Source organism: Folsomia candida, unplaced genomic scaffold, assembly GCF_002217175.1.
Source record: "Folsomia candida strain VU population unplaced genomic scaffold, ASM221717v1 Fcan01_Sc002, whole genome shotgun sequence".
NCBI classification, from domain to species: domain Eukaryota; kingdom Metazoa; phylum Arthropoda; class Collembola; order Entomobryomorpha; family Isotomidae; genus Folsomia; species Folsomia candida.
In genome coordinates, this window is record NW_019091194.1 from 4,441,655 (window position 1) to 4,455,079 (window position 13,425).

At 38.1% G+C, this 13,425-nt stretch overlaps 3 protein-coding genes across 5 annotated transcripts; 2 read left to right on the top strand and 1 right to left on the bottom strand.

Moving 5' to 3' along the window:
* The first annotated feature begins 2,350 nt into the window (after positions 1-2,350).
* LOC118434634 lies at positions 2,351-4,914 on the top strand. Of its 2 annotated transcripts, XM_035848628.1 has the most exons (5): positions 2,351-3,528; positions 3,721-3,809; positions 3,891-4,005; positions 4,082-4,114; positions 4,194-4,914. In XM_035848628.1, the coding sequence occupies exons 2-5, from the start codon at positions 3,726-3,728 to the stop codon at positions 4,739-4,741; spliced, it is 780 nt and encodes a 259-aa protein (XP_035704521.1). In that variant the 5' UTR covers positions 2,351-3,528; positions 3,721-3,725; the 3' UTR covers positions 4,742-4,914. The 2 variants fall into 2 exon arrangements, with proteins under 2 accessions (XP_035704521.1, XP_035704520.1); XM_035848627.1 differs by having other exon boundaries at positions 2,353-3,809.
* Positions 4,915-5,415: 501 nt separating this feature from the next.
* On the top strand, positions 5,416-9,773 carry LOC110842819 (aminopeptidase N). The gene is made up of 18 exons (XM_022088647.2): positions 5,416-5,955; positions 6,033-6,238; positions 6,318-6,473; positions 6,546-6,681; positions 6,767-6,920; positions 6,990-7,020; positions 7,087-7,169; positions 7,244-7,306; positions 7,385-7,571; positions 7,650-7,748; positions 7,826-8,065; positions 8,161-8,303; positions 8,368-8,499; positions 8,572-8,717; positions 8,793-8,995; positions 9,051-9,221; positions 9,289-9,508; positions 9,576-9,773. The coding sequence occupies exons 1-18, from the start codon at positions 5,566-5,568 to the stop codon at positions 9,714-9,716; spliced, it is 2,901 nt and encodes a 966-aa protein (XP_021944339.1). The 5' UTR covers positions 5,416-5,565; the 3' UTR covers positions 9,717-9,773.
* On the bottom strand, positions 9,774-13,349 carry LOC110842820 (eukaryotic peptide chain release factor subunit 1). Of its 2 annotated transcripts, none has more exons than XM_022088649.2 (12): positions 13,127-13,349; positions 12,692-12,932; positions 12,429-12,604; positions 12,056-12,334; positions 11,916-11,990; positions 11,703-11,818; positions 11,496-11,625; positions 11,290-11,416; positions 11,102-11,195; positions 10,979-11,030; positions 10,727-10,822; positions 9,774-10,188 (listed from the first exon to the last, which is right to left on the bottom strand). In XM_022088649.2, exons 2-12 carry the CDS (start codon positions 12,775-12,777, stop codon positions 10,109-10,111), a joined length of 1,311 nt encoding a protein of 436 aa, XP_021944341.1. In that variant the 5' UTR covers positions 12,778-12,932; positions 13,127-13,349; the 3' UTR covers positions 9,774-10,108. The 2 variants fall into 2 exon arrangements, with proteins under 2 accessions (XP_021944341.1, XP_021944340.1); XM_022088648.2 differs by having other exon boundaries at positions 13,121-13,349.
* Positions 13,350-13,425: the final 76 nt, after the last annotated feature.

The following is a 13,425-nucleotide window of genomic DNA, read 5'->3' on the forward strand; positions in this document are numbered from 1 at the left end:
ACTCGTTCATGCTTCAGCTCCAAAGTTCACGGGAGAAAGTGCTCCTCGTTTTAATTAAGTTGTCATGTTTCGGCTTAATTTCCTCTCCACTTTCTCCCTCTTTCTGCGACAGATGACATTTCTCCACTTGTATAACAATACGCGATTCAAAACCAGATAAATTTCTCTCGCGCATAAATTTCGTGTATTTAAATAAGAGAATATATATACACACTTATGTACGTCGGAGAAATGGTATTTTGCCATAAATAGAAAAATCTTGTTTGTATATAAAGAAACAGACTATTTGTATTTGCATCTGTATTTGAACACTGAATAGAAGTTGGAGAAAGTTCAGCTTAAAAATACACTTAACGCTACGCTGCAACGGAACCGATCTGTAAACATTGGTGCTTAAAAAGAAGAACGGAACTCTTCATACTCTGTATTTGACACGTAACAACATCCACTTGTCCAATTTGGTGGTGTTTTTACACGTTGGGTTGAATTCAATCTGGCAAAATGATGGTTGAAAAATACATAAAAATAAAATGATCTTGTTTGCTTCTATTTTTGGGCGAAGAAAGAATCATGGAAGGAAAGGATTATGATGTGATGGAATCATTTTGTTTTATCCTTCACGCTTGACCTTCTTCTGTGAAGCGAATCTCATCTGTAGCATAAAGTTTTGGCAACTGCTCCGCAACTCGACGAGAAGAAAAGTCCATCACATTACAAAATTATGGCTACGAAAATACAAAATCCTGTTTCACGTCTATCCCCAGCAGCCGCTATTGAGTGGATGTGTAAGTGGTTTGTTGAGCCGTCTTGGGAATTTGTTCCCTCCACTTTCTCCCGTAATTCCTACTCTTTTCTCTCAGGCGAAATATTTCATGTGGTGGAATAAGGCCAAGTTATGTCTTACGGTCCATTGCTTAACCCCACTTTTGCGGGTTAGGTTAGCTGCGAGGTGAGGATTCAGTGGTTTCATCAAATTCGTCTCTTAATTCCACCCGAGAACATTCCCTGCAAAAGTGAAATGAAATAAAAGGGCTACGATTAACTTGCTGCGTGTAAAAAGACCAGAAATGTTTTTAAAGTGAGGCAATGAAAAGATTTGAATATTTAATGTGCACGCCACGAGTTCCACTTGCGCAATATCAGTTATGTATTGTCCCAAAACGGCTTATTGTTCCTGGGACAAGAAGCCTGCGTTTATTATTTGACTTGAGGAAGAGAAATGTATAATAACCCCTAAATTCCCATTAGGACTGGAATGGTGTCGTTGGAATAATGAATAAAATGAATTTCTATGTTCGCTCGCTTTCTCTCTTGTCTCTTGCAGACAAAGGCAACAAACAAGGATGATAAACTTGTCCAGGGCAGGAATATATTAAGCATTCTGTAGGAGAAAGGAGATATATAGGAGTAGATAACATACATACATCCTTCCTCAGGATGGCACAAGTATGTACGTACTTGGACGAAAATATGGTTCAAAATTCCCCGAAAACTTTACTTGTCCACACAATACACGTGCAATATGTATGTACAAGTTTCCTACTACAGTTGTCGACATTCCGCACAAAAGTGTCCACCTTCTTTCTTTAAGAGATACATACATCTCAGAGACTGAGAAAGTATTCCAATTTCGACCCACGTTCACCTAGCAAAAGATTTTGAGACAGCTTGGAAAATTCTTTCTTTTTGGTATTTGTACATATTTTGTGTTTCGGAATGTTTAGACTGCAGGCAGGGGGTGTTCGATCCACCTTTGTCTTTCCCATACCCATGCATAAATTCATTATGTTTCTCGTTTCTCTGTTGTTTTTCGGCAAAATTATTATGGCAATATCTCCTGTTTTCTAGAAGGATAAGATTAACTGGGAATAAAATGGATGACCCAACGTATAGTGTCCCTTATCTTCAACTAACTTGTAAAGTTTTGCGATAAGGGTACGTATATCGATTTTGTCCTGTAGAGAGCAACAATACCATTCCCTTTGCTCATCCAGGCAGGCAGGTTTCGCCAGACCTAGCTCCGTCCACTCCTTGATATACACTTAACTTGTTTATTTTACGTCTTTCTAGCTCTTGTACGCTACTTTCCTCTTACTTCAGTAGAGTTGATCCCAAGAGGCTACTTTGTCCTTGAGAGAGAGCGAGAGAGAGAGAGCAAGATAGCGAAGTTGAGTTGTCGGTTGAAAAGTTAAAAGTTTTCGACAAAATTTATATCTACTAGCACATATGCACTACGTAGGTCCACTTTTACGTATATGGAAGTACGTACGTTCCTGAAAAAAATGATGCATTGGTCCCAACTGCTCTCAACTGGTCCCAACTTGACTATTCCGTCGGACCATCCAATCCAGTCAGAGCATACATTAATGCAGAGGTACCTCAACTTTCCACTTTTTGGGACATGAACATTTGACGACACACTGCACAATTCTGCCACCCACCACAGGATCGTCAATTTTCCTAAATTGGACCACATATTTGCTCAACCTTCTCATAAAGGTTGCTCCACTTTCTCCACCTAGTTGATCATTTACTCACGTTCGCCCAGGATTACGCCATGTGTACTTTGTAGGAGGAGCGCCGGTAAGATGGGCAAGTTTGTACAGAATTTTGGGCCACACACAAGAGAATATGTATACGGCTTATTTCCTTAATTTATTTTAACACGACTGCTTCCGCTACAGCTCTGTCGTGCTGTGGAAAAAGCTGTTGGCCAACTTTCTCCCTGCGTATTGTACGTACATAACAGTCTCAAAATGAAAATCCCCATGACTTTCTCTCCTTCTTTAGCCTTTGTTTTCCCAGCATGCCACCCAGTTCATTAGGAGAGCTCGACGGATGTGAAAGCTGATAATCAAGTGTGCAAGTTCGCTGCTCTGTTGGAGTACATACAATTTAAGATGTTTGGAGGGCTGCCAAATTCGTGAGCTACATACATATATCTCCGAATTTGGGCATCATTGAAGCCGTAGCAGCACGTGCATTGTCCAAACTTTGCGATTGAATAGATTGGCCGTCTCTCTCGTATCGGGAGGTTGCGGGTTGTCAGTACCTTCGCTCTCGTTGCTGTGCATGCGGTTATGCGTGGAGTGGAGAAAGCTGCACGTTTCACTGCAGAGAAAGCAGTAGTTTTTGTACATACGAGGAACGACATGGATCGTACGGCGTGTGGGTGAAAGCATGATTTCTTTTTTCTGTGAGAGAGAGAATTTGCATTCCCTCGCACGTTCACCAAAACTCCGATCGGCAATAATTCCACGGGATTCGTAGCTGCTATCAACAACACCTAGAAACGAAATTAGAGAGTATGATGCTCGACGTATGTACATATCATCATACGCCAACACAGACTTAGAGACGGATGGATACCGGAGTGAGATCCTATTTCGGGGATTTCTTGTTCGTGTATGTACATAGTGAAAGTTGTTCTCATGTTCTTGCGTTGGTGAACACTTGTTGGTTTGTGGAATAGAAAAAAACTTGCAAGGGTGAAAAGTGACCTTGTTTCCTGGATAATGGCTTGATCAGGTAATTTCCCATGTGCAATGGGGTCTGACAAGTTTATAATGAAAATTATGTGTTTTTAAAACTCTTTTTTGGATTAAATAAATCATGCTAAATATCAAAAATAATTGGATAAAAGAAGATTTTATAAAGCAATGAATAATTCAACAGTGTTCTCTAATCATATCAATTTTTTGTGCTGCACATGAAATTGAGTTAAAATGGGTAACACGGTTAGTCGAGGGACGTTGGATGTCATTTACATCCTTTTTCCATTTGTTTTGAGTGCGGGATTAATTATCATGGTAAGTACCCACCCACCACACAGGAAGAGGTCACATATTAATTTTCTTCGTATCTATATTTTAATCCTTACACTTACACAGATTGTAGTCTGCTGGTGGAAGTGCAAACTATTCGTTAATCGGAGAAGACCAGCAAAGTCTCGTCGCGAAGATTACGCTGAAGAATCGAATTTTGGTCATCTTATAAATATTCAAGGTTTACCATAAGCTCTATCAATTTATAAATTGCTTGGTTAATAAGTACTTATCTGCATAATTAATATTTCCCACAGAGTATGCAGAAAATCAAGTGGGGACCACGATTGGTAATACATAATTTACCGTTTATAAATACTTGCAGTAAATTGAATTAAGCTAAAATTTGTTGGATACTTTTGTCTACAGTTTACGCAGATTCTCCCGGATCGGCATGTCCTCATCCTTACGTGTATTTTAGTGATGGCCGAATCACGAGAATTGTACCGCTTACTCCATCCCCCACTTACAGTAATGTTCAACATTACGACCACTCCCACTCTTCCTGCCCCTCCTCCCTCCTCTGCAACAACTTATCTCGCACTAGAAACAACAACATGAGAGAAAATCATCCTTGCCAAAATAATAGTTATCATCATCACAATAATTTTCATGGACAGACTCATCTCCACCTGAATAACCTTCAGCAAACTGTTGAACAAGTGGAATGCTCGGAAGACTCTCCGGATCATGACGTGCCAAACGAGGTGACCTCCACGACGAGTGCAATCCGAAAAAATGAGCCAGATAGCGAAGAAAATATGACAACGACCACAACAATTGAATCTCCAACCAATCTTGACACTTGCGAAGCAGTAGAACCTAAAACTATTAAAACATTGATAGACAATAATCTCAACCCTTGCGGTACTATCACTGCGGACGAGGGTGGCGAAATCGCGTCAAAAACACTCTAAATTCCAAACTAATTTTATCATCGAACTAAAAATTGTGAATCTTTTACATACTATTTAGCTCTTTACAAACTATACCTCAACATATTTATCCGTATAGATAATTTGTATTTAATAAGTATATAGCAATTAAGTACTATTTAATAAAGTGGTATTTTTTACTCATGATGTACCTATATTTATCTAAATGTGTTATATGATATTGTATATTATGATTACCTGGAATAAAACAGATTGTGATGAAGAATTGATTAAGTATCATAATCATGAATAGTATTTACTTGGATTTTCCTAGATTGCTACATATCTGTCAATGAGGGCTGTAATAAAAAGGAGTGTTATAATTATGAGGGTCAGATTAGCTTGAAATCACTGCATTCCTTGCCATTAGTCGCGATTTTTTCAATGAATTTAACCAAATATTGCAAAACTGCAATACATGTTGCGTATACATAGGTATATGGTGCAGATTCATATGTAGAGTAGAGCAGAATTACTCATCCGAAATGAAAATGCCTTATTGTCTCCCCAGCTTAACTGAATTTATTTGATAAGGCCTTATCAGGACACAATTTCAGGATCAACTGGCAATAAATCTCCGAATTCTTATTAATCTTCAGGCCTTATCACCATACTTGATCACGGCTTGATTAATAAAATGTCCGGCATTTCGTTTGATGAGAAAATGAATAAGTGACGCACACAAATTTATTCACTTTCCCAAGGTTCGCTTCGACCTTAGACCAACGCCTTGATTTTTTGCTTGGTCTGCAAATCTTTACTGGTTTTTTCTTTAATATTTTAAGAAACTCGATTAGAAATACGTCATGAAGGGATTACACTATTTCCTTGGCGTGATTCTCATAATCACTGCAAATATAGGAATCATTCGGGGTCAGACCGGACTCCAAGTCGATTTTGAGAGTGGTTATCCCCTCCCTGCTGACGGGATTGATAAGGGAAGCTCTTCCATCCTCCAGAGTTCAGCGGTGGGACCCTTAGATGACCAAACCTTGGAATGGCGTCTTCCCAGGGACATCATGCCTGAAGAATATGACCTCACAATCACTCCCATTTTAGACGAAGATGTTCCAGGCCTAGGAGGCCCCTTTACAGCTCCGGGAGAAGTAACAATCGCCCTTAATGTCCTAAAGGACACAGATAAAATTACACTTCATTTGGCCAGCACAGCCTTTATTACACTAACTAGTTACGAGGTACTATGATCGTAATTCTGAACATTACGTACAGAACATTATGGTAAATGAAACGGAAATTGGTACAATTTATGTAGGTCATTGAGACCGAGACTGGCACCAACCTCACCGTGTTGAGCACCACTGAAGATGTCCTTTACCAATTCAAAACCTTTAATATGCAAGCCCCACTTGTCAATGGGACAGCGTACCACATCAGAATGACTTTCATAGCAATAATTACAAACGGACTGGATGGACTCTACAGGAGTGCGTATGTTGATCCGTATACGAATACGACAAAGTACGTAAATTATAAATCCAAATACTTTTATGTGCAAATTTTATAAGTACAAATTAACCACAAATTCATGACTTTGAAGGTACATTGCCACAACTCAAATGGAGGCCTTACATGCCAGACAGATGTTCCCCTGTTTCGACGAACCTGCATTTAAAGCCAAATTTTTCATTACCATTGGGCGAAGAACAGGGAACATTGCCCTTACAACGACACAATCATTAAGAAATCGAACAATGTACTGATAAATTTACTAAAATATTTTTTCGTGTGATCTGATTCATTAAAAAAAATAATGGAATAATAACAGGGCCGGATTTCCAGGATGGCAATGGGAGGAGTTTGCCCCAACTGGAATAAAAATGCCCACATATCTTTTGGCCTTGATCGTCTCAGAATTTACTTATGAAGAAGCTCCTTCCAATATTTTCAGCAAAGTGGTTCGAGTATGACCCCATTTTATCTAGACAAACAAATGCACATTAAGAATAATGGTTGGGAGAGATGCAAATTAATATTTTTCTTGAACAGACCTATGCCCCAGCACATTACATTGATCAAGATGGTGGAGTTTATGCTGCTCAGAAAGCTGCCGAAATTTTAAGCTTTTTCGAATCGTACTACGTTGAAAAGTATCCTCTCGGAAAAATGGATAGCGCAGCCGTTCCCAGTTTTTTCTTTGGGGGTACGCATACAGATTCATATGAATAATTATCAATTTTGAGTCAGTTAAATAGAAACGCAATATATTTAGCAATGGAAAACTACGGGCTAAACATCTACAGGTAAAGATATACATAGCGATTGTTAATAGCTTTTACAATTAATAGCATCAATTATGTTTTTTTCAGGGAAAGTGCACTCTTGTACATTCCTGCCGAATCCACAGAGACGGAAAGGTATTCAATTACTCGGATTTTGGCTCACGAACTTGGTACTTTAATTATTTAAAAAATATGTCTTATTTCAATTTATGATAATTGGTTATCTAATAATTTTATTTGATAGGTCATCAATGGTTTGGCAATGCAATTTCGCCTCGCTGGTGGACTCACATCTGGCTTAATGAAGGCAATAAGTCGTTGATAAGAATACATGCAATTTATAAAAGTGTATGTCACATTACGTACTAAATCTTATTTTTTACAGGCTTTGCCACTTACGTTGCTCAACAAGGAGGGGACGTAGTGGCACCGGAATTCAAAGCGTCGGAACGCTGGCAAAATGATGCCGTACAAAATTCAATGCAATTTGATGCTAGATCAGATTACAGCCACTCTGTTAAAATTGACGACAATGCTTGGATCACTGCGGGGGCCATGACTTGGTTTGATAGGTAATTATTTAAATGAAAATTAACCCGTAAAACATATGCATTTTTATATAATTATGTAATGAACTATTAATTTTACAGAATGGCGTATGAGAAAGCAGGATCTCTGATTCGCATGATGAAAGGATTCTTGGGAGAAGAAACTCTCAGAAACGGTCTTCTCAAATATCTAAAGGATATGTGAGTCAATTTTCATATTAAGGTTTCGCTTTCACCACGTGTTAAACAAAAATACTATTTTAATTGATTTCCACCAGGCAATTCCAAGCTGCCATCCAGGACGATCTTTTCGAACGTTTAACCGAAGCTGCCAAAAACGATTCTAAGCTTCCGAGGGACTTGACCATGGGGGACATCATGAACACGTGGACCCTTCAACCCGGATTTCCTCTACTCAGAGTTAGCGTTTCTGATGCCTCAGGCGTCCTTATTTCACAGGAAAGATTCTTGAACAACGAAGTACAAGTTGAAGGTCACATCAATCAAGATACCGGCTTGTACGTTAGCATTTTATCAAACTATTTTGTTAAACCTGGTTCAAAGTTTAAATGGGAATATATTTAGTGAAAGAGAAAGTTACTTTTTTATTTAGGTGGCATATTCCGATGGCGATCGCTACAAGAAGTCAGCCCAACCCCAATGGGACAGTAGGATCGTGGCTACACAACGACGTGGCCATGCAATATTTTCTGACAAATACTTCAGAATGGTTTGTCGTAAACGCTGGAGGAAATGGTGTGTTGAATATATTTTTAAAGGTACAATTAAATAATTGTAACTTGAAATATCTTCTTCCCAGGTTTCTACAGAGTGCTTTACGACGCTCCCTTGACGCAATTAATACAGTCAGAATTGTTGACCAATCATGACTTTATTACTTCCCGAACGAGGAGTCAACTTTTGGATGATTACTTCAACGCAGCATGGCAAAGTTTGTGTAGTACCATTCATAAAGCAAGTATAACCTTTAAACAGTTTTCATGAAACGTATCCCTTTTTTCAGAACATATTAACATCGCGACTGCTCTTGGTCTTATGGAGTATCTTGGAAATGAACGAGAAGTAGTTGTTTGGAACACGGTTCTCACTAATTTGAGGAAGCCATTCAATCTTTTATCCAGCACGGGGTTCTGGTACACCTCGCTCAGGGTACATATTCAACTACTTAATTTGTGAAAACCTGAGAAATGATTCACAATTACTTAATTATTAATTAATTTCTAGTTTTTCTTGCTACCACGCCTTCAAAGTGCAGTGAGCTTAACTGGCGGAGTTAATAACACTGCCCTTCCCGATGTAAACGGAGGAATGCCGGTCATACGCAATTTGCAGTTTTTGGACTGGTTGTGTGGATTTGAAGATCCAGAATGTATCAGTTATTCAACTCGATTGGTGACAGCTTGGGCTGCAAATCCTTCAGAAAATCCGTAAGTATGATCATCATTGAATTCTTTTGCATATTATAAATACAAATTTTTACAGCATTCGACGAGACATCAAACCGGTCGTTTACTGCGCCGCTGTTGCCGGTGGTGGGGACACTGCTTTCAATTTTATTCATTCGCAGTACATCTTGCGAAACATTACTGTCAAGCAGCAAGGAACTCTGCTTAATGCACTCGCATGCACGAAGGAATTACCTTTAATAGCCCGGTACGTATTGTTTATATTTTGAAATTTAAATACTAATTTCTCATCTTGCATCTCATTTTTTGTCCAGGCTTTTGGAGGAAACACTACTCGATACTGGATTTTATAACCAAAGTGCTCATGTCACCGTCATTCTGTCACAACTTGCCAGGAACCCCCTTGCTAGAGCTCCATTGGTCAACTTTTTAAGGGAAAGTGCGACCACCGTAGAAAGTGTGGCGGCTCTAGGTGCGAGTAACGTTATCACAGCTTTGGCAACGTACACCGGCACCCAGATTGCATTGGATGATGTAAGATTACACCAATTTTCTCAAAAACTGGAGACATTTACATGAATATTATTTTGATTTATTTTAGATCAAGGCCTATATCGATGAGGTCACTCCAGCGGTTCCAAACTTTCCTGTGGCCACTCGAGCTGCGGTAACAACGATTGAACAAAATATTGCGTGGGTGGCTGATTTCGCAGCCCCCATGAGTTCGTTTTTCGAGAAATAAACCTAATGTTATGTTATTATTGAAATGCAATATTTAATAAACATGAAGACTAGAGTATTCCAGATTTGGATAACGTTTTTATTGTTTCAGAGCGTGTAGAACTTTTGCACATGGAACTCATACTTTTAAGCAGGGGAGTAAAAAATTATGCAATCGTTCTGCATGTATTAAAGTTGTTTCAAATGTAAAAGATTCACATTACAAAATGAACTAATCTTTTCATACTGATTCGGAAGTGGGGTTCACATGAAAGTTTCCATATTATAGAGTTTTAACAAGTTTACCATTAACAAATTTAATTAAATTTGACTTAAACGGAAACGTAGAAGAAAGTGAGAGTTTTCATCACAACACTGCGTCGGTCGGTGTAGTCCGTCGAGTTGGCAGTTTTTTTAGTAGTCGTCATAATCAAAATCTGCATCTAACTCGTCAAACTGAAGGCTTTGTAAATCAACTTTGTAGCGCAACAATCCTGTAAAAATTAAAAAATCAATTATAATCCAATCACAACCTTTATAAATCACACAAATTAAAATCAAGTTTACAAATCACAACACATCGATGGCAAATCCAACATTAACATAAATTCAAACTAAACCAAAATCGCATAAAACTAATTAAAACTGAAAATCAACTTAAAATATGAAAAGACGTGAAAGTAAATACATCAAGTGTGCAAAACCTCCAACATACAAACGAAACTTAATTTGTTAACATTTTTAACTGAAACCACTGCAAGCTAAAAAAATTAAATATTGAAATAATCCCTGACCCTGAGGACTATCAGTGTCGCTTATTTGTTTGCACTGTTAATAATCATCCAAGTCAAAGTCATCTAGTCCGTCCTCTGCTTGCAAGGACTGGAAATCCACTTTGTATCTCAACATTCCTATTTTCCAGTAAGATTACCCCATATTTATCGATCGTTGTTAAGTACGCGAGATCGAACCACTCATTATTCTAGAGATAAGTGAACTAACGGTTTGCTACATAATTTATTAAAATGTTACCTCCAATGCCTCCAAATCCTCTAACAAATTGAGACCCCTCCTGAGACTTGTCCGTTATAATTTCTAAAGTAGCTCCGAAAGTTTTGTAATTATTGGCTGAAAGGTAAAAAATACAAATGTCATTTGATAAAATCTAAAGTAAGCAGCTAGATTTAGCCCGAGTCAGGTATCGTTAAAAAAAATTCCCACCCGGTACACAAGCTTTGACTTGGGCTTATATAACAAGATACAACTTTTCAAGTCGCAACTAACCTATCCATTCTAAAAATGGTGTACATTCTACGAGTTCCAGCTCCACCCCCGTCTAAATTTATAAAATATTTATGTAATTGTGTCCAAATTTATATAATCCTTAAACATGTGTAATGTAGTTACCTCTTTATCTGAAAAATGGGACTTATCTTTTTCTTGTTCTGGAGTAAGGTGTAGAATATTTTCAACTGCGCTTGCATGGTTTTTCAATACGTATCTAATAATAATAAAAATAATTTAGAGACAACAATTCTCCGTATAGGTGAGGTCATTTTTTATAGCTTTCACAAAACAAACGCCATATGCCATACCTTTGGATATCCAAATTTTCCCAACAGATCAATGTTTCTACTGCTCCCAACTCTAGGGCCTTCAGCGTGTCTTCCACTCCAAAACAGTATTTTCCGGTGTCCTGACTGATTTCGTCGAAATAACGTCCTAGAAAATTATAATAGAGCGTTGGCCATTAGCTATAAAGTAAAAATTATTACAAATGATTTCCTTAAAAAAATCTCACCAATTAATTTCTTTTCTTGAATAAATTTAACATTTTGTAAGGACTCTGCAGCCAGTTCAATGGCCTGATTGAAGCCATTCTCTCCGCCGTAAGACACGTCAACTAACTTGATGATTTTGGCTTGCAATCGCTAAAAGTTAACAAAACAATTTCAAACTTTGATACAAATTCAAGACATCAACAATAAACCGCTCCCTACTGCTGTACCTGATCAAACATGTCCGACTGACTCAACTCGGTTTTAAAATCTGCAGAACCAGCCAAAACAAGGCCAGATATGTTGGGCTTATCATTAGTAATAAACAACTGGGTTGCTACTTCCGCTAGAAAATACAAAAAAAGAACAAGTTGATTAATATTAATTTATATAATTTCGTTGCATGCTTCTTAATAATGACAATACTATCGAGACTGACTTACCCACTTTTCGTACATAGTTGTGTCGCTTTTCCATCCTCAAACGGGCAAATCGAAGAGCAGATTGACCACCACGACCTGCGAGTCAATGAATAAGGTTAGTCACTGAATTCATAATAATTAATCAAAAGTGCTCAACTAACCGTGTTTTTTCGGGAGGTCGACAGTGAACTTGTGTAAAACTTCTCTAGTATTGCCTTGCAAAGTTCCAAATAGGGCACCATTACCATCCATAATAATAAACCCAAACTTGTTATCGTCAGCAAGCAGAGCGGTCAGAGCTTCGGTGTGAAATTTGTTGTCGCAGAGGTACAACGAGGTGTTAATTGGTTTAAACGGTTCGAAATCAATGTTAACTTTTTTCTCTTTTCCTTCATCTGTGACGATTGTGCCGCAGTAAATCACAAGCCCGTTGGGGTTAACTATATCGAATTAAAAAGAAACGATCATAATAATAATAGCAAAATCGCTTACAAGTTCAACCACTACAAATAAATTAACTCGTCGACTTCTCACCTTTGGTGTATAATTTGAGCTTTTGTTGGACCGAGGTGATAGCGCCAAGGACAGAAAGCCTGTTGACCCGTGACTTAATATTGGACGCTGTTCCAAACTCATCGGCTAACATCTTACTTACTCTAGAAATCTGGTCCTTTGGTGGAATAATGAGAGAAATCATGCTTGTCCCGTTCCTGCAATGCAAATTAACCATTTAATAATTTACTCGTCATTTACTAATCCAACAAATAACAAGCATTTTCCCAAAAATGGTATCTTACCCTCTAGCCTGTTCCAAGCTTTTAATAAGCTTCTTAATCTTCCACATCTCCACATTACGATCCGCATCTGACGATGAATCCGACATGATGACCCCTTCTTGTCTTCTTCCAATCAAAAAATAAACTACTACTCCTTCCCCGTCACTGTCCTTTCAAGGTTAACTTTAGGCACGGCGCAGTTACGTTGTGCAATAACAACAAATAATTTCCCAACTGATCTGGTCTAATGATTATGGATTTCCTAAAATAACAACAAACATAAAGCACTAAATTAAAATCAGGGATTTACACACACAGCCCATTTTTCTACTTAATCAATTTCCAAATTTACAATTAAATACCCAATATTTTCACCTACACAGCACTAACGTTCACAAACGTTTCTAATCTCACCTAAAAATTTACAAATTTACAAAATCCTTTACTCACCCGTACTTTAATTTTCTTGCGCAGCCAAGCCAAGCCAAACCCTTCCTCTACAAAGGACAATCTCCCCAGCAAAACTTTTACGAATGATTTTAAAAATACTCCTCTGTTCCGAAATTGGTGATTCTACTACTAAATAATTTTGTTTTTGACAAAAATTTCTTGCGCAAACTGGTTACTGCTGCTGGGAGAAAGCGTGTATAGCAGTAGTGAAATAGTGGACACGTGGAGCACCAACCTACGATACTACCAACACTCACTCTCCGTCTCGTCAGCAGGTGGAGGACGAAACTGACGTCTTTGTTGTC